Below are 26,918 nucleotides of genomic sequence, written 5' to 3'. Positions count from 1 at the left end.
ATTTTAGTTAGTCAACAGAATTCCCTTAACTAATAGCTGATATGATCAGTATTTTGCTTCCAAAACAATATCCTTCTGCTAAGTGCTTCCAGAGTAAAATAAAGGGAAAGGTATTGTTTTGGTCTTCAAGTGCATTCTGAATACAAGCACACAGAAGAACCAGGTAAATCACTAATCTAAAAGGCAGAATTGTATTTATTTTTCCCCCAGTGGGTGCAAGGTCCTAATTGTAAATAATTGAATTTCAACACCTGCAAATAAGCAGTGTGTGCACAAGCGACATAATGTGAACACAGAGAAATGAATTTATTCCCCATATGGGTATGTTTGCCCCCTGGCAATGCATTTCCATACTCTTTAACTTGGGGACTGAAATTTTATAAATTGACAGTTCTACTCAGAAGACCTTTCAAGCATCTTGTGTTTATGAGAATACAGGGGCATCTGCGGAATGAATTCGAACACATGGATGAATTAAATTTGAAAACACACACGGACCGAGAAGCAGACAGCTCCTAGGCTGTGGTGATTGCATAGATTATACAAAACTGTTAACCCATGCATTTGACTCTGCCGTGTATTCATTGCCCTGGATAGGATTATTGGTTTAAGACTTCCACTTGGATTAAACTACTTATTTAAAAAAAAAACAAACAAACAAGCCCAAAACTCTTCCTAAATGGGCATAATTGAGATTAGTTCTGTTCTGTAGTTAAATCCCTACTCTCTCCCTGCTAATTAACATTATTTCTTTTTCTATGGCGGGACTCTGTTTATTAAGTCATAAAGCAATTGAAGCATGCCACAGAGTTATGCTTGGTCTATAATTTTGGCTAAATGTTCAAATTTTCTTCCCCCTGTGCATTATGAGCAGCTTGATCTCTAGAGTCCACCTAAGCTATTCTGTTGTTTCTTTCTTGCAGAAAACATGCTTTAAACTGCCACAGAATGAAGCCTGCCTTGTTTAATGTGTTGTGTGAAATCAAAGAAAAAACAGGTAGGAATGAGATTCCAACATTTAAGCATTTTCTTTGGCCAATTGACCACTTAACTGGCAATCAGGAACCCATTATTTAAATATTAAAATTTCAGAATAGAAGTACTCTCAAGATTGATCGCATATTCCAGTAGGAAGTCCTAGTAGCCCTGCTTCCTGTAACAGAAAGCACCAAGTTTCTTTGACAGTTATTACCAGGCATTACTGGTTTATTTGCCTTAACTCTCTTCCCGGCCTCTTTGAAATTGAGGCTGAAATAGAGGTTATGAAGGGAAATTTATAGAATGATGTGCCTTTGGGGGAAAAATATGAAAGTAAAAGTCCGTTTCCTGAAGGAATATATTTTGGTCCATCTTTAAAACACTTAATTTTTTTGGAGTTGGGCACCGGGATGCTTAAGTGTTTAAAGTTTCCTTTCCTTTTTTTCTTGTAATTACACGAAGCAGCAAACTAGAGAGTCTCGACAGAGTGTTGTCAAATATCTTTGTGGAAAGCGTCACACAACATCAGGTTATCGGTATTTGAGTGCCCTGTGATTTTATAGCTGGGAGAATCACTGGGTTTAGGAGAATAGAATGCCACGAGCTCACTCATTCTGTTGTTTTTCTACTTTCTAGACCTCATATCATGGACTAACACACTTATAACACATCCCAGGAGGGCATTTAAAATTTAAAGCAACAATTAAAAAATAGCAGTCATCAATCAGAGGTGTTCTTAAACAACAGATGCTCTGGGAAGGACATTTAGCAACATCCTCTTGTTTGTTTATTTTAATCCTTAATTTTCGAAGGTGGGTGAGTCTCTCCCCTGTAAAAAGAAAGAGTTGAGAAGGCAATCTGAAACCAGGGCATAAAGATGAGGAACGAGGGGTGGTTATATAAAGCGGGAGCTTCTGCTGGCCCCTGACTTGCTTGCTCGCTGTAGAGCAGTGCAAAGTACCTGACATCCTATTTATTTATTTATTTATTTATTACAACAAGGAGTGTAACAGTCAATAATTCATATCTAAACCATATAAGCAAGGGCATGACATGAATGAAAGTGACAATAAATATGATTGCATGCCCGGCTGATATACATTGATAGTTACACATAAAAAAAGGAAGCGGGGGGAGTGAGGGCACACAGGGTGGCTTTCTTCTTGAGTCCTCTCTGTGTTTCTCTTTTAAAAAATAAATAGTTTCAAGATGTGACCATTGATCAAATATGTAATTACTCGGGTCTTGAAATGTATGGAAAATTAGTAAGCAGTTCCTTTGTTGAATGTTATTTGTGTTGTGCATGATATCCCAGACAAAGCACCTGAGCAGTGATGTTTAGATCTTTAAGTCTTCTGGGTTGCCTTGCCAAAGCCTAACCTTACTGCAAAGCTGTGAATTGCATTATTTTAGCTGTGAGACACCTTTTAAGAAATGTATGGATTGTGCATACAAATATCAAAAGGCCTTTTTCAGTTTGTCACACTTTCTAGTTTTTTTTTTTTTTTTTTCTCTATTAACCCGGAGCAGGAAACCTAAGTGTGTATATATTTCTTTCTCTTCTTTTTTTTCCTTCCTTCTCATTTTCTTTTTTCTCTGTTGCTTATTTACTTGGAATATTTGGTTTGTTGAAATTTGTTACTAATCAGGTATGCGTTCCTGCTAATCTTGCTGTATAAAATGTAGAACCAAGCTCTAAAGGCATATTTGATAATCCAGGCCAAAGAGACTCTATTTTAAAGACACTTTATCAGACTTTTATTGAAAGGAAGCCCATCAGGGCACTTAAATGTATATTGTGGCCAAAGTGTTTAATTCTAGTCTTCTAATTAAAACCTACTGAGGCAGTAGATCAAAGTGGGTGGGTGTGAATAGAGATCTGGTTCTGGTGTGGGTTCAAGAGTTTGCTCCTTACATGAATATTGCCTAAACTATGGTGATAGGAAGGTCAAAATAATACTCTAAAGGTATAATTGTTGGATTATATATTTTGTTTTTAAGATTTTCTGTTATTGAATGACATTAACATTTGGAGATTTTTAAAAATCTAAATCACGGTTTTGTGTGTTGTCTCTCAAATAATATATTTAAAAAATAGTTCATTGAGTACTGTAAATTGAAAATGATAAGGATCATTGGTCCTGTGTTAAGAGGGAAATAAACACACACACACACACACACACACACACACACAGAGTTTTGGATTGAGAGAGCACCCATGGGTGAAAGTAAAAAAAATAAAAGAGAAAGAGAAAAAAGAGAAAGAAAAAAAGTCCTTTCTCCTTCTTATTCCTCATCTTGTGTATTGGAAGGATTAAGGGGAAGGAAGAAACCTCTCCTGGAATGTTGAGTGTTCGGTGTTATAGGTAGGAGACAACTGCGGTGTGTTGAAAAGGACTCTGATTCTAAAGCACGATTACTTACTCAGGATCGGCCTCACCCTCTTTCTACGAGCCCACAAATCTTACATACGGTTGACGTGTCTGAGACACATAGTGTCTGTAAAGTTGTAGGAGCTCTTTTTTTTTCCCCCTCTTGATACAGAGCTAGTGAAAAGATCACTTGGATGATCAGGTCACATACATTTCTTCATTGTTTTGGGACTTTTCCTATTGTTACTTTCAAGCCCCTCACATTGAATGAGTATTTTTGAGCTTCCGTCTCAAGCATTGTGGAGGTTACTTGATTTAGGGTGGGCTCTGTTTGTTTGTTTGTATTCTCACACGGAGCTCGCTTATTGGGCTTACCTAGGTCTTTACAAGGTAGGCAGGACCCTGAAAGGAAGCGTGGTGATTGCATTCCTTGGCTGCTTTTGCTTTTTTGATTTTGTGAAGGACTTTCATTGGAAAACTCAGAAATTAGTAGGGAAACTAGCTAAGATTGTCTTACCAACCTTTTGGAACTTTAAAGAAACACACACGCATAACACCCAAAGTAGGCAGCACCGTCTAGATTACAGTTGATTGATAGGTATTTAGTCAAAAATTACTGTGGGGATATTCAGAAAAAAAAAAAAAAAAGAGAGAACCCTAGTGTTTTCTTGTTGAGAATGTAGGTAAGTTTTTATTTTGATAACTTTTTGCTTTTTTTAATAAACGCTAAGAACAAGGAATGCCTGCAAAATTCTCAGGCAGTAGATCTCAACAGCAAGAAAGCCCTGTCAGGACCTCCAGCAAGTGTATTTCAGAAGTGGCTTTTATCTGCTTGTTCCTTCTGGGAACATAGAGATTTCATAGAGAGTTTTGGACCATTTAATATCTCTTTTTCTTTTTTTTCTTAAGAACCTTCCTTGTCTTCTGACATTAGCAATAGGCTGGGTTTTGCATATGTGTAGAGGTAGTGGTAGTGGGGTTGATGGGATGGAAGACAAGGAGAAGAAAAATTCAAACATACTGCATTTCTTAAAAAAAAAAAAATATATATATATATATATATATATATATATATATATATTTTTTTTTTTTTTTTGCGGTACGCGGGCCTCTCACTGTTGGGGCCTCTCCCGTTGCGGAGCACAGGCTCCGGACGCACAGGCTCAGCGGCCATGACTCACGGGCCCAGCCGCTCCGCGGCATGTGGGATCTTCCCGGGCCGGGGCACGAACCTGTGTCCCCTGCATCAGCAGGCAGACTCTCAACCACTGCGCCACCAGGGAAGCACCTTTAACTATATTTTTAAATGTTTCTTGATTTTTAAAAATTTCTGTGTCAAAAATCATGCAGGTTTAAAAATGAGGAAAACACACAAAAAATATTGGGTGCCGTTTACTAAGAAGACTATTTATAGATAGTAACGAATAGCTGTAATTGTTGTGAATAGTTTTTACTTTTACAACGTAATAGCTATATATGGCACTTTTCAGCCAATTTTCCTCTGCATATTATCTACAGTGAAGTTATCAAATCACTGAAGGAGGTTATAAAAATTATTTTTTGCTTTCTTAACATGCCTTTGTTCTCTCTCTTTTCTTTTTTCTCTGGGTTCAATTAACACCCCCATCACAGACTGTAGTTTTTTTTTCCTGAAGTCTACTGCTGTATTTCACCTTTTTTCACCCTTCCTTATTATTTTCGCCTGCTACTTCTTTTTAGTATAGCAATTACATTATGGGATCCCTAATCGTTGTCTTTTTATAGCATTAGAGAATAATTTGTGTGTGTGCACACACGTGTGTACATGTGTATGTGTGTGTGTGTGTGTGTGTGTGTGTGTATGTAGGTGGAGGGGACACCGTGGAAGGAAGCTATATATTTCAGGGAAATAATTCTGATGGGATTAGGCCTTGAACAGAGAACAGGAGTGTGGAGTGAAATAACTTCAGACAATTTAGAGCTGCCTCTGATCAGATTCCTTTTAGGGTTGACGTGGCAGGAGTGACTTTTCATAGAAGTTCATCTCTGGCAGGCAAATGCAAAAACTTTTTCTTGCTGATGAGAGAATTCAAGTATTTGGTTTTTTTTTTTTTTTTTTTTTTTTGTGGAAGGGACAGAGAGAGAGAAGGGGAGCAAATGAAGGGGAGTTACTTGATTCAGTTTTACTTGAACCTCTGTTTCAGGTACAGCGATGTGCTAGGCAGAAGTCAGGTGATTAGACCCCGTACTATTTATTATAATCCGGTTAGAAGCGATAGACCTACAATAATACGGCTCCGTGGCAGACACAATGTGAGCTTATGATGAGAAGAGCCCCTTCTCTTCAGTCGATTTTGTGTCATCCACTTTTAGAAGTGGATTTGGACCAATTCTGGCACCTGAGAGGTGGAGAGGAGGATGCAAAGAACAGCTTGGTCAGACCTACCAGAGTGAGGTCTTTGGAAATTTGGTGTCATTTCTTCTAACAATAGGATGTCTGTGAGGATTGGGAATGAAAAAGATTTAAGTGAAACTTAGGAAGCTGGAAGAGGATTTATGAGTGGGGAAACGCAGGGGAAACTTGTGACTTAGGCCCTGTGGGGTGTTGCGGGCTGGAAGGAGCGAGGGTGTGGGTCCCCAGGTGGGTGGCAGGCTGCAGTCTGGGTGGAGGCGGGCATTGCCTGCTGGCGCATCTAGCTCACTGCTGGTGCCAGGCCTCTCTCACATGCCTCTCTTCACGTGCTTCTCCATTCTGCTGACATCCATAAACTTTTGCTTGTTGTTGGCAAAATTACAAAATTTACCCCCAAGCAAGCAACCAATCCCAAACCCAGATATCGAACATATTTAAATAAGAAAGCATTTTAATTTTAATTTAAAGCATAACCCTGGCTTCTCTTGAGGCGTAGTTTACATGCATGCCTTAGGAAAACTTAGCATTGGTTAACTTAACTTTGGTTTCATACCTTTGTGAGATGGATGCTGTTATGGTTGGAACTTGGTGTAGTGATTCTAAGCATACTTTTTACCTTTTCTTTTCATTAAAAAATTTGCCCGAAATGTCATGATTGAGGCGGTGTCCTAGGTGCAGCTCCCAAAAACAGCTCTTACTCATTTTCATATGCCCCTGGGAGCACCCTGTCCATTTGCATGGCCGTTTTAGCCTGGGTTAGAGGAATATAATAATTCTGGCTCCACTCCTGCCTCTTACCTGAGACGGTGTGGTGAGGGTTAAAGAATGTAGTAACTGATAAATAAAATCAGCAGAGAATTAATGAGTTGTTTGCAAAGTGCTCTGAGCTCCCTGAGTGATATAGATAAGAGATGCTGTATTTTCTACAGTAAATTATCTCAAGACTCCTATTCTATTCCATTTCATAGTTTGTCATTGTGTTAACTTTTTCTACGAATATATAATTAAGTAGTGAGGTAGTCAGTATGTCTCATCAGGAGAGTCCTCTGGTTGAATCTTTTGCCTCATCTACATCTTAGTGATATCACTTCTCAGAACTTGGCAGAGTGATTTCCAGAATTAAAAAAAAAAAAAAGTGTAGGTATAGACTGTCATGGGATTATAAAACCTATCTCCCTTCATGGCAGAATAAGGTCAGTAGTGACTTCCCGGAAGGTCTTCTTACCTCTGACGGCTCTGTTTCAATCTCTCAATTATTGGTGGAAATCAAGATTGCAATGGGTGGAAAAATTCATCCTTTTTGGTTTAGGTCCTGGTTTCAACTATATCTCCCATTGTCATTCTGTCAGTAAGTGGAAACTGGGGTGGGTCTCTCATACCTGTACTAGTTCTGGACCTACCACTAAGTAGTTATAAGATGACAGGCAGATAGCTTAAGTACTTTTAGGAGAAACTATAACAGTAGTGGTTAAAGGTTTGGTGTCTGAAGCTGGACCACCTGGGTTTGTATCCCCATCTCCTATCTTTCAGCTGTGTGACCTAATTAAATTTACTAAACTTCTCTGTGCCTCATTTTTTCACCTGTAAAATAAAGGTAATAATGGCACATATTTTAGAGGGCTGTTGTGAGGATTAAATGAGGTAATACATGTAAATTACAGTGCCTGGCATAGAGTAAACAGTCCATAACTGTTAGCTTTTATTATTTCTGGCCCTGTTTTCTTATATGAAAAAGAGAGGCTTGCACCAGATGGTCCCAAAAGACCAAGCCAATTCCAAGACTCTGTGATTCTATGCTGAAAAAGGAAAAATAGTGCTGAATTTAAGATTTGTTTTCTTATGTTTCTCTTGCCATTCTCTTAAAGTGAGAATGAGTTATATCTGGCCAAAAGGCTGGTCGAGGTTGGAAGAAGAGGGGAAAAAAAGAATGGGTAAGAGCAAAGACAGAGGTTTTTAATTATCTACACGCTGGACAACAACCTCCTGAAAAGCTAGAATGGCATTTTTAGTGATGGTGTTTTCTTAGCATCAGCAACTGGAGATATTATGTAATCATAGTTAAAAATATTTTCCCTTTGAAAACACATAGGCCCATCCATTCAACTCAAAGTTTCAAAGCAGGAAGAGTAACATAAAGTGAGTTTAGGGCAACCTGATCTCTTCCTGTCTTCTTCATGTGTTCTTCCTTTAGGGAAAATGTATCAGTCATAATAACAACCTTGATACTAGTAGTTTTTTTTTTTCTTTTTTTTAACAGCTTTCTTGAGATATATTTGATATACCATGAAATTCACCCATTTAAAGTATACAGTTCAGTGGTTTTCGTGTATTCACAAAACTGTGCAACCATCACCACAACCTGAATTTAGAATATTTTTATCACCTCCCACAAACAACCCTGTACTCATTGCTGGTCAGTTTGTATTTCTCCTTTTGCATAGCCCCTACTAATCACTGATCTCTGTCTGTATGAATTTACCTATTCTGGGCATTTCACGTAAATGGAATCATATAATATATGGTTTATTACCAGCTTCTTTCACTTAGCATAATGTGTTTAAGTTTCGCTGTGCTGTAGCGTCTACTGATACTTCATTCCTTTTTATAGCCAAATAATATTCTATTGTATGGATATACCACATTTTGTTTATCCGTTAATCAGTTGATGGACATTTAGGTTGTTTTCATATGTTGTTGCTGCTCTGAACATTTGCATAACAGTTTTATGTGGACATGTTTTTATTTCTCTGGATATATATATATACCTAGGAGTGGAATGTTAGATCATATGGTAACTCTGTGCTTAGCATTTTGAGGAACTGCCAGACTGTTTTCCAGAGTAGCTGTAGTAGGTGTATTCTTAAGTTTTATTGTAAATAACACTAAATTTGGTCTCCGTCGCTCTCAGCATTATTTTTCAGCCTTTTTCTTCAATCACTGATCTTTCTTCTCCTCCATGTGTAAGGGTGTACTGTATTATTTTTCTTCTTTGATTAAGAAGAAAAGTATTTTTCTTCTTTTGATTAAGAAGAAAAATATTTTTTCTAAGAAAAAATATTTTGATACATTTATTTGACTTGAAGTGTGCATGATCAGGATTTATGTGAAACCTCTCTCAGAGCTATCTGCATTTTAGAGAAGAAAAAAAAGTAAATCTCTACTGCTAGAATCTCGGGTGTCAGGTTCCCAGAGAAGAAGACCTTTGCCAAAAAGATCAGACAATTTTTTTGAATAGCAATCTAGTATGCTAGAAAGAGCATGGTCTCTGAGTCAAACCAATCTGGATTCAGATCCTCACTTGTGTAATGTAAGTTGATTTAACAGAGGTTCAGTTTCCTCATTTGTACAGTAAAGATAATACAATGTAGGCTTGTTGAAGGACTAGCCAATATAAAGCACATAGTTCCATGAGTATGCTCAATACATGGCAACTACTGTTATTTTTCTGAAACCACGTGGCTGTCTACCACTGGTCTCATTAGTTTGACCCCGTCTATTCAGGTTCGGTTTTCTACCAGCTCTGGCCAGGAGTTTTAGGGGCTCAGTGAGATGCTTCCTGACCCTGCTTTTAAATGCTTTAAATGGTTTTCAATATGAGAGGGGAAAAAAGTCAGGGGCAAAGCTCAGCAGAAGTTACCCCAATATTCCTGCACCTCCTTCCTTCAATCCTAGAGTTCTAGGGAGAGAATCCCATAGAACAGTGCTGTGCAGTGAACACATGTCATTCTAAATTTAATGTTTTAAATTATCTAGTAGCCCATCGGGGAAAAAAAAGTAAAAAGAAACAGGTGAAATGAATTTTAATAACACATTTTATTTAAATCCAAATATATCTAAAATATTTCAACATGTGGTCAACATAAAAATTATTAATATTTTACATTTTTTTTTGTACTAAGGCTTTGAAATCAGTTGTGTATTTTACATTTACAGCACATCTTCCATTTGGACTAGCCATACTTCAAGTGCCCGATAGCCACATGGGGCTACTGTTCTCCATATTGAAGAGCATAGCCGTAGAATGGTTGTCCTGGCACAAATCTTTGTTTTGTTCTTTTTTTGGCATAATTTTCACACTCTAAGGAAGAGTGTGAAACTTGATTGTTCCCTACTCAGACTTGATCTGGTAGTTCTGCAACAATTGTAATTGGTTCCTGATGGATAGCCATGTTCCAGAATAAAGCTTATCTAAGGCATTGCTTTCTGGCAGGGAATATCCCACTACTGGGAGCCAGGATGAGGTGTTTCCCCTTTACCTTCTTCTGTTTTTTTACTTTTTTTCTTTCCTTAACTCCTCATTTTATGGTTTGATACCTTATCCCTAACAAAATCTGAAATGTTCCCTAAAATAGAATGGGTGGTGGAAGCAGCCACCTTGTTTTTGTACGGCTAGGATACGATGGAAAAAGAACAGAATTCTGTGTTTGCTGGACCCTGAATCAAGAGTTCTAAAGCCTCACACTGCCTGCCTCCAAGTTACTATGTTATTTTGAGAATGCCATTTAACCTCTTGGTCTCAGGTTTCTACATCCATGGAATGGGCCACTCTAAAGAGCCACTAATCTGACCCCACGTTTCATGGATCATGAACCCCAACATAGTCTCTGCCAAGGCCTGGATACCTAGCACTGAAAGCAGGTGAAGCATTTATGAAACACGATTCTTTTTTCATTGTTATGGCACTCCTGATTTATCCTCTGACTCCTTATATCTTTTCCAGACAGTCATGTAAAACTGGTTATGGTGGTGTTAAAGCTGCCTCCATCATTCAAGTTGAGCTGGAGAAGGCAAACCGGCAGGAAAAAAAATTAGTGTTTTTTTTTTAAATTGAAGCATTCAGTATCACATTTACAAGGCCAGCTGGAGGCCAGTCCCAGTTTAATCCACCTTGTTGACTCCATGACTGAATGCAAATTATGTTTCTTTTGTGTCCTATCTATTTGTAGCTATTGGATTCTAGACTGAAAATTGCTTTTGGAAAATACAAAGATATATGGTTGCAGGCTTGGAAGTGCAGGATACGTTTGCCAAGTTCATATGGTGCAGCGCAGGAAGTCAGGAAACTTGGGTTTGATTTTCACCATAGAATTGTGGACAGTTGCTTGTTCAGTGTGCCTCAGCTGAAATACTAAAATAATGTCTGTTTCCCACCTACCTGTCAGTGGGGCTTCTGGAAACAAAGTGAGGATATCTAGAAAGATTTGACTTTCCTTAAGAAAGTGTGGTTCAGTAAGTGTGAGAAGAAAGTTCCATCTATTTGTCCTGCTTTGAGACAGGGTTGAATCTGCTAGTAGGTCAAAGGAATACATTTACCTAGTGGCCTGTGCTGGTAGGGCTGAGAGATAGCTGTCAGTCAGTCACTTTTCTGAGGGCTTTAGGTGATTTGAGCCCAAGTCTTGTCACTGTAAGAGAATCCTCCTTATAATTACCATTGTTAATAGAATTGAAAGTTTGCATTTATATTTTGTCCCTAACAAAGAGAGCCGCTCAGAGACCCTGATGACGAGCCCAGCCTACATCTATTCTGAAAGGCTCTCTGTGGATACGAGTGTGTAGACGTCAATTCCTCTCTACAGAATTTGCATGCAGAGGCTCTAGGGCCGTGCACCCTGCTTACATTAATAAACGTTTAAAAACAAAGCGCGGGCAACACATGCACCGCTTTCCTTTGTGTGGCCTCCTTACTAGGGTGCTTGTAATCCCTAACCCCTTGCGTGGGAAATGCGTGGGTGGGTGGTGATGCTGCGCGCAGCACGGAGTCTGAAGGCCGGAGAAGTAACTAGATCGTGTGAGGAATAAATTAAAGCAGCTTCGTCCCGAGGCTAATCAAAGGGGAAAGGAGAAAACAACCAGAAAACGCATGAGATGAGAGCGCCTGTTTGCTTAGATCAGGTGGGAAAGAGAAGTCGGAGTCGTCGGGAAGGAGTTTAAGGGGATGCATTACGAAATAAAACCTTGGGAACTTAAGAAAATGCTAAGAAACCTTGGAGGAGCGGGGTGGCCGGCCACATGGCCTTGTGCTAAGCAGAGGCCCCTTTCAGACAGGATCGTAATGCTCTAGCTGGGCCTGGGTAGACGGGCGCCTGGGTCTTGCTGCAGCAGCGCGCACAATTAGCCTTTCAGAGGAGTGGGCTCTGGGGGAGCTGCGAAGCCTCCTTGAAAGCTGGTGACCTCACCACGGGGCTGATGCTGATGCAGGGGTATCAGCGCCCGCCGCCTTCGCGTTCCCGGCCGGGCCCGGGGGCCTCCTCTGCGCCCCGCAGGGCTGCGCGCACTGGCAGGGAGCCGCCGCCCAGCGCAGAGCCGGCCTCGAGCCCCCGAACCCCTGGCGCGGGCCGCCCGGGCGCGGCCCGGGAAGCCGAGAGTCCCCGGAGAAGGGCTTGGTTGTGTTTTCACCGATTCCTTGCTTTTGGGCGCCCCAGGATCCCTTCCTCCCCCCGCCACCTCCTCTCCTTAGCTGCCCTCACTCTCCAATCCCCGAGAGGGAGATAGGAGAGGACCCCCAACCGCCAGGGGGAAAGTCTCGCGGGAGTCATCCTTCCTTTATTAAACACCTCTCAGTCTGGGCTTGGACCCTCGCAGCCACAGCAATCGGAGCCTCCAGCGAGCAGTGAGGGTTGTGGGGGTCTGTCCCCAGGGAGCCAGGCGCGGGGTCTGTGCCGCATTTTCGGTATGCAAAGTGGTCGTGCAGTGCAGACGCTGGCGGTGGTGGTCCTGCATACAGAAGTGAAATTCAGAAGGCAGCGTGTAAGCACGTGGGTGAGCGTGTGCGGGTACCCGCGCTCACAGGCACACATCTTAATTTGCAGCTCCTTGCTTAGTTGCCTCTGTGTTGTTTCCTCTCTATTCAATAAATAGTCCAGTTGATGCTTCATGGTATTGAAATGAATCAAATAACATAATCTGAAGTTACTGCAGAAACCCTCTCCCATCTTCTCTCTCTCAGCTCTTACAGGGAGCACATCATCTTCCCCTGGGGAGATTTTTAACCCAAAGAACCTTGATGTACTTTAAACAGCGCTGACATTTGTTTTCCTTAAGCTTGGTCTGATTTCTTTAACACTTGAAGAAGGTTGGGTGCCTTCCCACGGACCTAGTTTCTTATGTGCTGGCTTGTCTTATCTCAGAGGAAGGCTTCAAGGGGCCTCACGCTGCCTTCTTTTTGCGAGAGTCTTCTGAAAGTAAAGAATCGATTTTGGTAGTTTGCCCCCCTCCAACCCATACACACATAGTTGCCTCCCCTCCCCCACCTAGCCTGCTGGAGCCAAGGCAGGAAGGGGCTGTCATCATGCTCAGGCCTAAGCCATATTACTTTATTTTTCTTCTTCGAAAGTTACACCAGGAAAGATGTTCTTGATGTGTGATTATTATTCTTAAATGGATTCTTGTGCTTTCTTATCATTGCTCTGTTGCAGCCTCCCTGGGCACCCACCAAGTCCTCTAATAGACCCTCCTGAAACTTTCTACTGAATGAATGTGGTAGAGCAAGAAGGTTGAATTCCCTCATTACTTCGAAAATCTATGAATTCATTCTCTCTATAAATTTCCACCAGCCTAGTCTCTGATCCACCAGCTGAAGAATGAGGCCCGTTATTAATTTCACAGGATGAGTTTCTCATCCCAGTAACTCTGGGGGAGAGGATGGAAGGGTTATTATATAGGTTGAGAGTTCACATGTTCCTTCTGTTACAGATGTTACAGCTAAAATATAAGAGTAGCAATACTAATACCAGCAATGGGGATAATAAAGAATGAAAATAATTGCTTCCCTCTGTTCCTGATTTGGACACTGCCACCTCCTACTCATTTACCTACTCATTTCCTCTTCCCTTTTTAGGTGTTTCAGGCTGTGATATCTTGGTAACTACAGCCGCAGATTAACTTCCTAGAGGCTTATATGAAGGAGAGAATCTCCCTAGTGGCTTCCATTTGGTCTTAAGTATGCAAAGATTGGTTGTCTTTTCAAGATCCCAATAGAATATGTCTTCTCCTCACTTATGTTGACTTATGTCACCTCTTGAATGTTGGCTTTCATAAGTGAGGGTCATGGAAGCTTGACTGTTTTTAAGTAAGTTTGACCAGATATTTTTGAGCGCCATCATTTCTGGAGATGTTGGGCAAAACTCTTATGTCCCACAGGTTGAAAAGTGAAAAAGTTAAAAATGAATTCCTGTCCTGGTTGGGTTTAATTTTTCAACACCAGTTAGACATTTCATTTTAGACCTTCTGGAGGGCGTGATGAAATTGCAGAGTTGTATACTATTTTACATTCATTGCTGTAGCATATATTTATGAAACTTCTCTGTATAAGGCATGAAAGACACCGAGGAACACAAAACACAAATGTGCCAGCGGTGGGCCTTAACCTCAAGGAACCTACAGCCCAGTAAGGGGCCGGTATCATGGTCATGATCTTTGTAACATGGGCAGCTGACTTGCTTCCAGAGCCCTCTGCCCAAGACAGGACTCTGTTCCTTACGGCCAGGAGTGTATCTGAGAATGTCATTCCGACCCAAAGTTCTTGAACATGCAGGGTGATACACGTGGCAGAACGCTTTCTTTCTTTCAAAGTGTGCTGATTTTTACTTAGGCAGCCTGAGAAATGTTCTGTGTTTGAGTCCTCACATAGCTGGCCTTCTTGCTTTTCGCTAAACCCTGCCTCTGCTTTCCTTTCCTTTCTGCTTCCCCTTTCACTCTCTTTTGTTCCCTTCCTCCCCTTCAATGGGGCATCCCCCAGACCCTCAAATCACTATTTGCCCAACCTGTGACCTGAGACCACTTGGCATTTCCCTGGGATGGCTGGAATTTACCGCCCGCCGAAGAGGCATCTGTGACATTTGCTCACCTGGGCGGCTTAAGCTACAGGGTCCGTGTGGAGGGACTGCTGAGAGGAAGTGTGAAATTTACCTCTGTGCGCCAGGGTTCTCGCCAGCAGGGAGACAAACAAGGATGCTTTTGAGAAGCTGGAATTAATTTTTATCAGGGTATGCATATATAGTTCTGTATATTCACACACACATTTATTATGTATTCAGTAAATGCATGTAGACAATTTGTGCATTATCTGTCATTTTCTAGTCATTATTTTAACAAATTAAATTTTCATGGTTAGCTTCATCTTTCACATTCATACCCTCCCCTTGCACAGCTCCCTTCTTTCCCCCCCTGCTGGTAGAAGACACTGGGTTAACTTGATGCTCTTTGAGGCCTTGTGCCATTAGACCTACTGTCTCCTTAAGGTTTATGGGACTCCGGTGATGGCTTTCTCACTGTGGCTGGCTCAGCCAGGCCCAGCCGTTCTGCTGGTGAGGAAATAGCTGCTTGTCTCTTTGGATCAAACTGGTCTAGGAGCTTGTTCAATCCAGTTACTGGGACAGGCCAGCCCTGGAGGCTTCTCCTACTCTTGGAACACACAGACGCACAGTCTGTCTGTCCTGGCTGTCAGCCGAGGAAGGGAGGCAGGCAGTGTAGATGGTTAAGCTGTTACTTTATACTCATGTTTACCCTATCCAAGTGATTTGAAGGGAAGACTGCCGTGGGCCCCAGGCTGGGAGAAGAGTGGTGGTGGGTCATCTTAGCATGAAGCTGAACGGAAAACGTCAGCGGAGGTGATGCCCCTTTTCCCCTTTGGAGCAAGAAATTCTTCTGTGCGCAGGTAATAATAGTTAATGCATAGAGCACATGTGGAGCTACTATCGTTGCCTCAGTTTTTAAGATGAGAAAACTGAAAGAGAGTTTCATGAACTTCCCGAAAATTGCACAGCTTATGAGAGGATCTGTTGGGACAGGTTTGACTCAGGAAGTTTTACTAAACGTAGATTTTTCTACCAAAATTTTCATTCCCATTGAGTGACAGCCCTTCAGCTTGTGATTCTCCCCAGAAAATCCAGTGGAATCCTACTCAGGTGTCCAAATAACAAATCATTTGGCTTGCCCACTTCTGGTCCTGTTTCTCAGGTACATGAACTTCATTATCTCTTGGCTGTGGTTGGCTGTAAGACATAAATAAAAGGAGATAAGTCCAAAATTCTCCCTGGGCCTGTTTCCTGGTTTTTGTTAGGCCCCTGCCTATTTGCTGTTTTAGAATCTACCTGATTTCTTTCAGGCAGCGTGCATGACTTACTTTCATAGGTGGGCTAAAGCTTGACTGCCCGTCTGTTTTATATATATTTTATATCTATGTCATCTTTTCTAGCTCCTTCTCAGAAGCCTAGGACTCGGGAACTTAAAGCCGGACACAGTGTCTTGTTCTTGCATGCCTTTCCAGGTCCTGCTGTCCTTCTGTCACACCTGCGTGTGCGACTGAATGGAAGCTTCCTTGGTGAAACCAGAAAGTCTCACCTGCCCAGTTGCAGAGCCAGTCTTTTCAGAATGGCACATTGAGCAGCTCCTGTTTTTAATGAGTGGGTGTTCTCAGCTTAGAGGAGGGGACAGCTGCCTCCCAAGGACCTGGGTGGAGATGAAGTCCCCGGGATGGGCCTGGATGGTGATGGTACAGGGCTTGTTATCTTCACATCACCCCAGGAGCTAGAAGGAAAAAAAAAGAATTCAAGGTATCTTATGTTTAAATGTATTGTTTAGAAAACAGTATAATCCCAGGAAGACCTTAATAAAGAAAATACATTATAAAAGAAAATAAATTCACCTTTAATTGTACTGCCCTAGCTCAATATCTATTATAAGTCCCTCCCCCACGTTTATATTTTCTTCCTGTCATTTTCCTTATGGCCATATGAATGTTCTTTTTCTTGGAGATGATTATATACTCAGGAATGAAATTCTCTTCTATTTATGAATAGAATCTGTTATGTATCTTATTTATTTATTTGTTTATTGCTCATCTCATTTCAAAGAGGAATTCAAGCAGCTTACCAGAAGGTACAAGCAAAACGAAGAGATTTACTAAAGAAATGAGGAAATTAGAAGAGAAAATTAAGGTAGAAAAATAAAGTGCAAGGGAGCATTAGTATGTAAAATTGCACACACAAGATCCTTTCTCATTGTGGCCTTCCCAAGCCTTTTGCTGGTAAGGAAATAGCTTTTTGACACTTTGGATCAAACTAGTCTTAGGACCTTGTTCAGTCTAGATCCTGTAGAGGCTGGCTATAGATTTGACTGTTTGCTTCCTGGTAGCAAAAGCAAAAAGGGAAACAGGCTCGATTTCAAATTTCAAAGCATTTAGAATTGAAAGTGAATCAGTTGTTGGCTGCATGCAGAATTTCTCCTGTGGTTCCTAATAAGATGCTAAATGATATGATAGATGTTGCCCTCAACATATAAACAAGATATTATATTTCATATTTTACTGTAGCCCTTTATGTATACCGTCCCCACCACACTTGCCAGATCTTATTATAATTATTGGTTGACAAACTGACTCCCTCATTAGGCTAATGAATTTCTGGAAAACAGTGATTAGAACTTATATGCCCAGCATATGTGTAGTAAATACTCAGTCAATAGTTTTTGAATTGAAACACTCTTTTATCTTCTTATCCAAAGAGGGGGAAAATCCATTCATTAACATTTACTGAGAATTGCCATCAAAAAGAGGGATCAAAAGTTCCTGCCCTTGAGGAGTTTATGGTCTACTGGCATAGATACATCTTAATAGATACATTGTACTCTAGCTTGATAAGTATAATAGACGCATGAACATTTTTTGTGTGTGAAATGATGTATAAGATTGCTTAAAATACACTCTCAATACAGCTAGCTTCTGCTTTTGGAGTTTGGGGTTTGGATCCTTAAGCCCGGAGAGGGGAGGGTAAAAACAGGAATGATGAGGGCATCTGAGTGAGGAGTGAGGCCACTGTCTTGCAAATTAGCATTTTCATTTCCTTTCTCTTTTAGGGGGGAGGTCCTTGGTTAACTACCCTAGCCTCCCCAACCCCCAGCTCTCTGGGATGAGGGTGTGATGGGGCCTCAGGGAGGTAGGGAGTGGGACCCCTCTTTTGGCCTCTTCCTGACTTGACCTGGCAGCCTCAGAGGGAAGACTGTTCGTTTTCCCGCTGCCCCGCTGCCCGTCAGAGTGATGGCCACCACTACCATTCCTGTAATGACTTATAGAGAACACTGGATCCTAAGACCAGGAAGAACGAATGATCCCTGGGACATACTTGTAAAATAAAGAGTGAAAAGAACAGATAACTGCCACATCTGGCTTTTACCCAGTTTTGTTAATTTTTTAGTTATTCATTGTTATATTAATCAGAGAATTTTTACGTTCATATTTCCCTTTCTCCCTTTTTTCCTTTCTTCCTTTCTTTTTAAAAACCTTTACCTGGTGCTGACTTCGAAGCTAGGCACAATGGGAAATGCAAGATAGGACCTTGTCCTCAAATTGCTTATCATTGGGAGAAAATAGAGGGGGCTTCAGGGCAGCCATTGATCAGGGCCTTGCAGGTGACCTAAGTATAGCACAGTCTTTAACCCTCTGTACACTCTCAAAGTTTCCAGAAAGATGATTGCAGTTTTGTCTGAGATTGTAAGCTTCTTCCCCTTCCAGGTGGTAAACTAGTGAGCCATGCTTTATTCATCTCTGCATACCTAGCACAGTGCTTGGTATATATGTGATGCTCAGTAAGTGTTAGTTGAAGGAAGGAAGGGAAAAAGGAGTCACAGATAATTCATCTAAATCTGAATCGTACTTATTTCTATTTTCAGACTGCCTATCTTAAGAAATTATTTCCAAAATTACTGCTGTCTGCTGTGAGCGTACTAGTTTCTGAACCTTATGTGTGTGCTTCTGCAATGTGTCAAAAAATAAGAAGACAGGATGGAAATCCCTCTTAGATCTATTGGATCACTCCAGTGAAGTGCTCCAAACCCAGTGCTCAGAGACAAAGAGGTTTCTGGTTAGAATCAACCTGTTATTGAATGGCTCCTCTGAGTCTGGGTTTTCTGAGTTATGGTCTCGGCCTTGGGGTGATGAAGGGTGCTCAGGGTGTCACAAGGTAGACGGAGGGGCGGGAAGAGTGTGCAAGAGACGTCACATGAGAACCGTGTAAGACAAATGATAATCAGATTTAGGAAGCTGGCTAGACACAACCTTTCAGTGGGAGAGGCAGAGGTGGGAGGGGCAGCTGCTTTAACTAGTCAATGGCTCAGATTCCAGTACCTTCCTTTTATTCCCATCCTCAAATTGTCCTGTCTTTTCCTATCTACAAAGCCTCCTCTTTTTTCTTTCCCCTCTCCCCAAAGTTATGCCAGCTTTCTCTTTGCTTCTGCTTCTGACTTTTTGCCCAGTTTTCCTCCCATCAGATCAATTGGAATCCTGGAAAAGGACTCCTCCATTAGATAATAATAATAGTAATAGTAATAAATACAAATAAACCCAAGAAGTTGAAAGTGTGATTTTTTAAAACGTGAAAGCTGTTGTAGACCCCACAGCAGGGGAAGTAATTGAGTAAGAGGCTCTCTGGGCACCCTCTACACTTCTCCCCTCACCCCTCCCAGTGTAAGCACGTGTAATTTAAACCTGTCCTTGGGGAGGAAGAAAGGAAGAATTGCCCCCACCTTCCTCCTGCCAGCCCCCTCCCTGCTTGAAAATTCCTAGTTGGAGTCTGTGATATCTCAAACCGGGCTGTCACTTTTCAGGGTCACTCCCTGAGGATATCCTTCCCCCATCCCAGTGCAGTTCAGATGTTGCCAAGTGAAGAGTATCAAAAAGCTCATTTTCCCTACACATCTCCCTCCTCCTGAGCCCTGTTCCCTGTAGGGTCCTGCGTTTGCTTTAGTGGCTTTGCTATTTGGGCTTCTCCTGGGGAGAGTGGGGATATTTGTCTTAGACCAGGAATCTCACTGTGGACTTTGAGGAGGGCTGTGTGGTCTTTGAGGGTCAGTACACTTAAATAAAAGTGTCCTGAAGAGTTCCTTTGGCTTGATTCAAAGACCACTAGAACCAGTTTCTTTGATTCTCTTCTGTGGCTGTTCCACTCTTTTGCTCAGCAGAACCACTCTGTTTAAGGCTCTTCTAGTTGCCAAGACTCTCACCCTAAGTTGGGCATCTTGGCAGCTAATTACAATGGATGTCTAGCAGAGAAACTTTTAGCATTTTGGTCTGTAAACTTTTTTCTTTACATCTTACACCCATGTGTAGTTTTTTTCTTGAATAAGACCCCTTTCCTTTGTGTCATTAATAAACAAAATAACTTTCAATTTATAGTCTCACCCCTTTTCTCTACTATCCCTTGAATAAGCAGTGCTTATATGCATTCATTCATTCATTCATTCACTCATTCATATATTCAACAGATGGCATCTTCCTAGGGTACTAAAGTCAAAGAGAGAGAAAGAAATCTGGGAACCTGACAGTACAACTGTGATGTACACAGAGAGGGTATGTGCTGTACTCACACCCTTGGAAATTAGAGCATTTTTTAGTATGTTGAAAGAACCGTAAATATAGATGATCACTCCCATAATCCTACTGGCAAATCTACCTGTCAAACCAAATAGGAAGATGCACCCAGCATCCACTGCTTATGTTTAATGGTTTATCCTGGTGGAGTTATTGCTCTAATGTATGCAGACAAATAGGAATAAGAAGAGCAAAGGATACAGAAGATACATGTGCATCTATGTCATTGCTTGCCCAGAGGAAGCTGCTCATGGGTGAGGATGCTATAGTTATCCCTGCACAAGCCTCAAACACGGCACTAGGCACGTGATGAGTGTTCAGGAAATGTATGTTTTTTCCCCTCTTCATTTCCAAAGCAAAACAGAAACATCCAGGCCCATTTGGAGCAGCTCTGTGATGCAGGAGAACAGATTCTGGCCTGTTCTACTATTGAGTAGATAGGTAACGAGGGGCCTGCCACTCAGGCCAGCTTCCTCACCTGTAAGGTGGGCACTATTACAATCATCCCCCTGGCTCTGTCCACTTCCAGGGAGGTTATGAATCTCCAGTGAGATATGGGTGTACAATGCATTGTCAATTACAAACGACAACCCAACTTGAAGATTTTTTTTTCTCTAACCTATCCTGTCACCACTGCTTACAAAATCGAAGCAGAATCGAAGAGAGAGAACTCACAGATTGGCTGGCATGTGCAGGGCTGATTTAGAACATGGCATAGTTTTAGCAATCTTGTTGAACACAGAATTGGTGGGGCATGCAGTGAATATGGAGCTCAAGATCCCAAGAGAGTTGAACAGAGAGGTGTGATTGAGAGGTTTGACGATGGCCTGTTGAGGCTGTTATCCCCAGAGGGAACTTGAAGATAGAGGTGAGCTGCCCACAGAGAGAACAGCGGCAGCAGTCCACCAGGATTTTGTACGGAGAATGAAACTTGGAGGTCGACCTCACAAACCCTCACACCTCACACTTAAGGATGGCGCCCAGGATGATGGACACAAGGGAGATAGCAAATGTGGTTTGATGTTTATGTGTGTGCCTATTTCATATTCCCTGGTTTCGTGCACCAGGCCTTAGGATGCTACAGCTTCTGCTGTATCTTCAGGTAATGGGTACCGGCGTCTTTCACTTTGTGTGGATAAGTTCCTGAAAAGTGTTTGGGTCCAGTTTTGATAACTGTGTCCTTTATCTGAGTCCACTCCTTCGCTTCATGGAAACAATGTGTGTGATGGAAAGAACCCTGGATGGGGATATTACAGAGAGCAGGGACTTGGGTATGTTCCTTATACTCTGGCAGTCTTGGCTGCCTTATTGTTAAGTGAAGGGATTCAATTTGAAAGATTAAGAGGTCTCTTCCAGGGCTAGGCTTGTAGCACTCCTTTTGTAGGGCGAAGAGCCGTTTTTGTAATGTGAATACTCACATCTCATAATGTTTCATCTGCCTTTTTTTTGTTATTACTTGCCAATCTTTGTGTGTCTGATTTTCTTGAGGAAGGACATCAGGCACACTTATTCGATGTGTGGAGCTTATCTTCCTATTCATAGGAGTGCAAAATGAGAGGTTTTCAATACACAGATTCCCTTGCTAACTCCAGTTTCTCAGAAGCTTAATGAATGGTCATCTCGTTGGTCCATCTATCTGCCTCTCTCTCTTTTTTTTTTTATAATTTTGATTGGAATGCAGTTGATTTACAGTGTTGTGTTAGTTTCAGGTGTACGGCAAAGTGATTCAGTTATGCATATACATATATCTACTCTTTTTTATCTATCTGCTTCTTTTCATCAGTTTTTTTTTTTTTTTTTTGAAGTTGTGCCCACTTGCAGCCCTTGGGCACTTCTGCTTCAAGAAACAGCCTCACATACACCACCCCAGGGGGTGTTCCCCGGGAGAAGTAGAGAGAGAAGTGCCAGATGTTGTAGCATCCCTATCCCCCAACTTCCCACAGCTTTCTAGCCCTGGAAGTGTGAATCTCCCACCCAGTCACTTAAGCCCACTTTTTATATGCAGAATGAGAGGGGAAAGAGCCCTGGGGATGCAGGGAGGCCTTGTCCCCTTTCACCTCTCCTTGCTGGGACGGACAGCTGATTTGGGGGAATTGAAATCCAGAGTCTGAGGCAAAGACCAAAGGACAGAGGCCAGACCCAAAGTGGCTGCGTGATGGCAGCCGGGCGCAAAATGATTGAATGAAACAGGGATACCATCACTGGGAGCTGAAAAACCTCACGTCCAGATGTGGTTGGAGAGGTTCACAGAATGAAAGACAGTCCGATGAGTGAGATACACACGCCTGTAGAGTACAATAGAAAAATCAATAGTAAGTGGAGGTGAAAGAGTTCTAGCCGGCTTTTATTGAGCACAAAGAAGACAAACTGGCTTTTGCAGTGGTTCCAGCTCTATGTTAATGGTGCTTTTTAAAAAACTCCTGTACAGGGTAGGGGGGAAAAGTCACACAGTGGAAGTTGACAGCCTGGACATGCAAACACACACATACACACAGATGATGAAAAAAAGAGAAATCAACTCAGGACTGAACATTCTCGGGTTTATGCATATGGGTTTATGCACGTGATGAAGTGTGCTGTAATTTTACATGCATATTTTGGACTTTCAGATGGCATAGGGTTTGATCTGTCTTTTTCCATCCCTGGTCCCTTCTTCCTTCCCTTCGCTTTCTGCAAGTCTAGTGTGGCTTTATTAGGAATTCCCTTTGGTTTAGGGGGAAAAAAAATTAGAGGGAGAAAGAGAGACCGGTTGGAGGGGGAAGAAACAAAACTAGCTCTTGGCTGGCAGCCCACAGCATGGGCCCAACAGCCGCGTTAGAGAGCGGTGCCCTGGCCTTCTGTTTTCTTAAGCACACCCCCCTCACCCACACGTTGCCCTCTTTTTCTCTAAGGGGGCTGAGGGAGGCTGTTTCCACCCTCCTAACCTATTTTTTCCCCCTTCTGTTGTTTAAAGAGAATATTTCTATCTCCTTTTTTTTCTTTCTTTTTTTTTGAGGCTTGAGCCCAGAGAGCAGTGAATTTCTCCTTGCTGGCCTCTCCTCTCCTCCCCAGCCCCCTCCCTGATGAAGAGTTCATCCAAAGTTCGCATCCAGACTCTGAACAAAGTGGCCCAGACCTTTTCCTGACTCCTCACCCTTTGTCCTCATCACTCAGTGACAGACAGGAATCAAATGCTGAGGACCCAGCCGGGAGAGGGGCTGTGGGGGAGGGGGGAGAAAGGAGAAGATTTCCCATTAACTGGCTGGGCCCTTAACAACCATGGGGAGGAGTGAGGGGGAGGGGGGAGGGGGAGGAGGGGGGGGAGGAGGAGGGGGAGGAGGGGGAGGGGGAGGGGAGGGATAGGGGAGGCGGGAGGAGGAGGGGAGGGGGGAGGGAGAGGGGGGAAGGGGGAGGGAGAGGGGGGAAGGGGGAGGGGGAGGGGGGAAGGGGGAGGGGGAGGGGGAGGGGAGGGTGGCAGGCCCAGAAAGGATTTTTGTTTAAGTTTCCCCAGGCACACACTGAGCATTCCCAAGTTGTTTGCAGACGGTTTCATCTGGTTTCTGTTTGAGAAGAGAGAATAGGATGATCTGTAAGGAGATGGGCCCAACAGAGGGGAGAAAAGGGATGGGAAAAAGATATCAGGGGTGTTTTTCCTGAAGCTGGAAACATCGAAGCTTTCTGATCCTACCGTGAGAAAACGAATTCTCTGGGAGTTCAGGGCTCACTTTTTGGAGGTAGATTACACTTTTCAGGGCATCAGAGGACCACAGAGCAGGTTACTTATTTCTGAGTGCTAAATGATCCCCTGGTGCCCTGGAAAGAGCCCGTTTACTTCCAAAAGGTGAGTTGTTTATTGGCGGTGAGTAGAATATTGGCTGTAATGCTGGCTCATCCATCCTCTCCGATCCCTGCGAAGTATTTAAGGTGGAGGTGATATTATCCACCTCTCACTATGGGAAGGGGGCTGATGAATGCCTTTCTGATTCCTGTTCCCGGGATTGAATTGCCAGGGAGGGAGGGGAAGTGACTTTTCCAAGGTCTTATAGTGAGTGAGCCACTGACTGAGGTGGAATTAGATTTCTGTCCCTGTTGCAATGCACTTGTTTCTCAGAGAAGAATAAGCATATTGACTCTGACGTGGAGCCTCATGGAGAAAGGCTGATAGGAGAAATACCTCGGCCAGCTCTCACTGGGAAGGGAGAGGCCAAAAGGAGGATGCTTCCATCATAGTCCTGACCTCGTCAGGTTTTTTTTTTTTAGTGTTTTGGGGCTCTGGGCTGGCTTACTTGTACTGCTTGGCAAGGATTCATGCACTCCTGCCACGGTTCCCAATGGTCTCCACTCCCTGTGCCTCCAAGGTCAGGTATACTGCTGAGTTCAGGTAAACAAGCATGGGTGGGGGGAGGTGTATGAAAAATGAGGCCTGAATTGGTGAGGAGGAAGTTAAATTGTGAGATGCCATTTTTGGTGAGCCTTAGTGGGGAGGACAACAGCGTGAAATCCTGCTTGGCGTTATGGCCAGAAGATCTATTGCCTTTTGCTCCCCTAAATCTTCAAAATCATAGTGAACTCTGTGAAACCTGAAAGTAGATGCTGTCACCTAGCCCTTCAGAGTTTGGATGATGGAGGGAATTGAGAATTCCTTCTGTTGGATGATGAACAGGGAATTGATCTCAGGAGTCAGGACGCTTGGGGTCTGTTTCTCCTTCTGACTGCGGATTTGTTATAGTAAACCATAAACCAAATAAATTATAAGAAAGACTCTGCAGGGATGTTGAGGTTTGGTGATATTAAAAACTTCGAATGCATGATTACACTTCTAACATTTACTGAGGTTTTATGTGCCACTCATTGTGCAAAGCGTTTCTGTTCATATATGTTATTTCACTTTAAAGTATACAACAATCCTACAAGGTGGAAATAATTATTTAACAAGTGAGGAAATTGAGGCACAGGGTGATTAAAAATAACTTCCCTAAGATTAGTTTGGTCAATAGTTATGTGCATTATCATGGAAATACAGTGCACGTCCAGTGATTTTTTTTTTTTTCCCAGAATAGCTCTGTTCACAAAGAGTTTTGTAATCAAGGGACCACCTTATTCATTAGGGTTCTGGATAACTTGGATCCTGATTCATTTCAGGCTAAGTTGAGTGAAAGCTTACCTTTTCACAGATTAACAAAGGGGGGCTTTCTAACTATATTAGTCACATAAATGGTGTTCACGGGAATATTTATCCTGCTTAGCAGAATAAACTTTCCAAAGATTTAGCAGCGGAATTTGCATATAATAAATGTTTTAATTACTAATGATTCTTGCCAATTAATTAAAAAGTCTGTCCGTCATGGCGCTGCTTTCTTGGCAGCACTTTTGTTGACAATGAGTTTGTGTTTATATTTAAGTCACACAATGACATTTCTTTTCACCGTTTCCTAACCCAGGTCTTCTGTGGCAGAACATCCTTTTAGCAGACGGGTGTGGATTTTCCTAGTCTACAAGTAGAGAAATGGGGAGATATGCATGCCCTACCTTGGGCCTGAGAGGAACTTGGTGATAGGGTCTGCATTCCAACCTGACACTCCTGCATTTTCCTGGCTTCTTGTTTCTTGTGAGCTTGTCAAGGCCATTTGCAAAGTTGGGGCCCTCTGCGAACAGGGGTGCTTGCTGCTGCAGTTAGATGCAGTCTAGACTTTCCACCTCCCCTGTGGTACTTTTGGCAAGTTGACAGGTATAATTGATGAGTTATTCTAAGAATGCGATTCCTGAGTAACTCTAGAGTGGAGTGACTGTGTTTCTGAGCAGTTAATGTGGCTGGAGGGGAAGGCAGATGAAGGGGGTGGGTGTTGGGGAGCTGGGGGGTGATGGGGAGGAGGGTCTTTGTTCAAGCCGAGTTGTGTTCCAAGATGGTGGTTCTGAGTGAGGGCGGCAGGGAATCCTAGTACCCAGGGTCCCCTCTTAGGGCTCACGGTTTCAGTATGAGAATCCATGAGGCTTTTCCAGTTCATCCCCATGTGCGTCATAGGAAAGGGAACAGAAACAATTCACTTTAACTTGTAAACTTCCATGCCGCCCTTCTCAGTTGAGTTGATGGGAACTCTCAAAGCCACTTTCATTGCTTCTAATTTGCCTCGTTGCCGACTGTCCAAAGTTCTGATCGTCCCCAACTGGCCATTTCAGTCTCAAGGTTTTGCAAAGTTGATAGTCTGTTGAGAAAAGAAAGAAGTCGTGGAGGCCTGGGTTGTGATCATCGTCTCTCATTGCCCTTGAGGATGAGCGGTGTCTGAGCGTGCTGGAGCTGTTCCTGGAGGCTTTGGGGTCAGGCCTAGACTGGTTCAGGCAGAATGAAAGGGAATGACCCTGCTGGGATTGGCGTGGCACCTCCACATAGTAAGTTGGAAAGCAGTACAGGATCTGTGGCCATAGGTGGCCAGCTAGGTGTCAGCGCTTTAAATTCTATCCCTCGTGGATCCCCTTCCTTCCCACTGTGCCGTCACCCCTGCTGAGTGGAGTCTGCTGCTTCCTGCAAACACGCCTGTCCCCCCACTCTCCCCTGCCCTACTGGCCTTGCTGACGAAGAAGACTCCTCCTGGGTTTTCTTGTGAATACTCAGTTACGATAGGTTCCTTTTTCTCTCTCCACACACTGGAACTAGTACCTCCCTGGCACACAACCCTTACATTCTTTTTAAACCCAACCCACCTATTTATAGATCCAGACACAATTATCTTGTTAGCTTTTGACTGTGGGTTAGTTGCTGTGGTGGTAGCATTTCTATCTTCCAAATGTTAGCTGGACCCCAGATTCTGGGGCTACTTGAGAAGAATTAAGCTGTTCC

The 26,918-nt window shown here is 42.6% G+C and overlaps 1 protein-coding gene across 7 annotated transcripts in view; it reads left to right on the top strand.

Annotated features, from left to right (window-relative positions):
- PBX1 (PBX homeobox 1) overlaps nt 1-26,918 on the top strand; it is a 279,800-nt gene that overhangs the window by 3,264 nt on the left and 249,618 nt on the right. For 6 of the 7 annotated variants that reach the window (XM_089911842.1, XM_030760576.2, XM_089911857.1 and 3 more), the window contains one exon: nt 924-997. In XM_089911842.1, the coding sequence (XP_089767968.1) occupies nt 924-997 (74 nt within the window). Of the gene's footprint in view, nt 1-923; nt 998-4,433; nt 15,398-26,918 lie in introns of those variants that run through there. The other variant, XM_089911883.1, reaches the window with a different exon arrangement.

Source organism: Delphinapterus leucas, chromosome 1 (assembly GCF_059928025.1).
Source record: "Delphinapterus leucas isolate spDelLeu-1000000601 "Yukka" chromosome 1, BTC_Dleu_Yukka2, whole genome shotgun sequence".
NCBI lineage: Eukaryota > Metazoa > Chordata > Mammalia > Artiodactyla > Monodontidae > Delphinapterus > Delphinapterus leucas.
The sequence above is the reverse complement of the archived record's forward strand: the minus strand, read 5'-3'. Positions and strand labels throughout refer to the sequence as shown.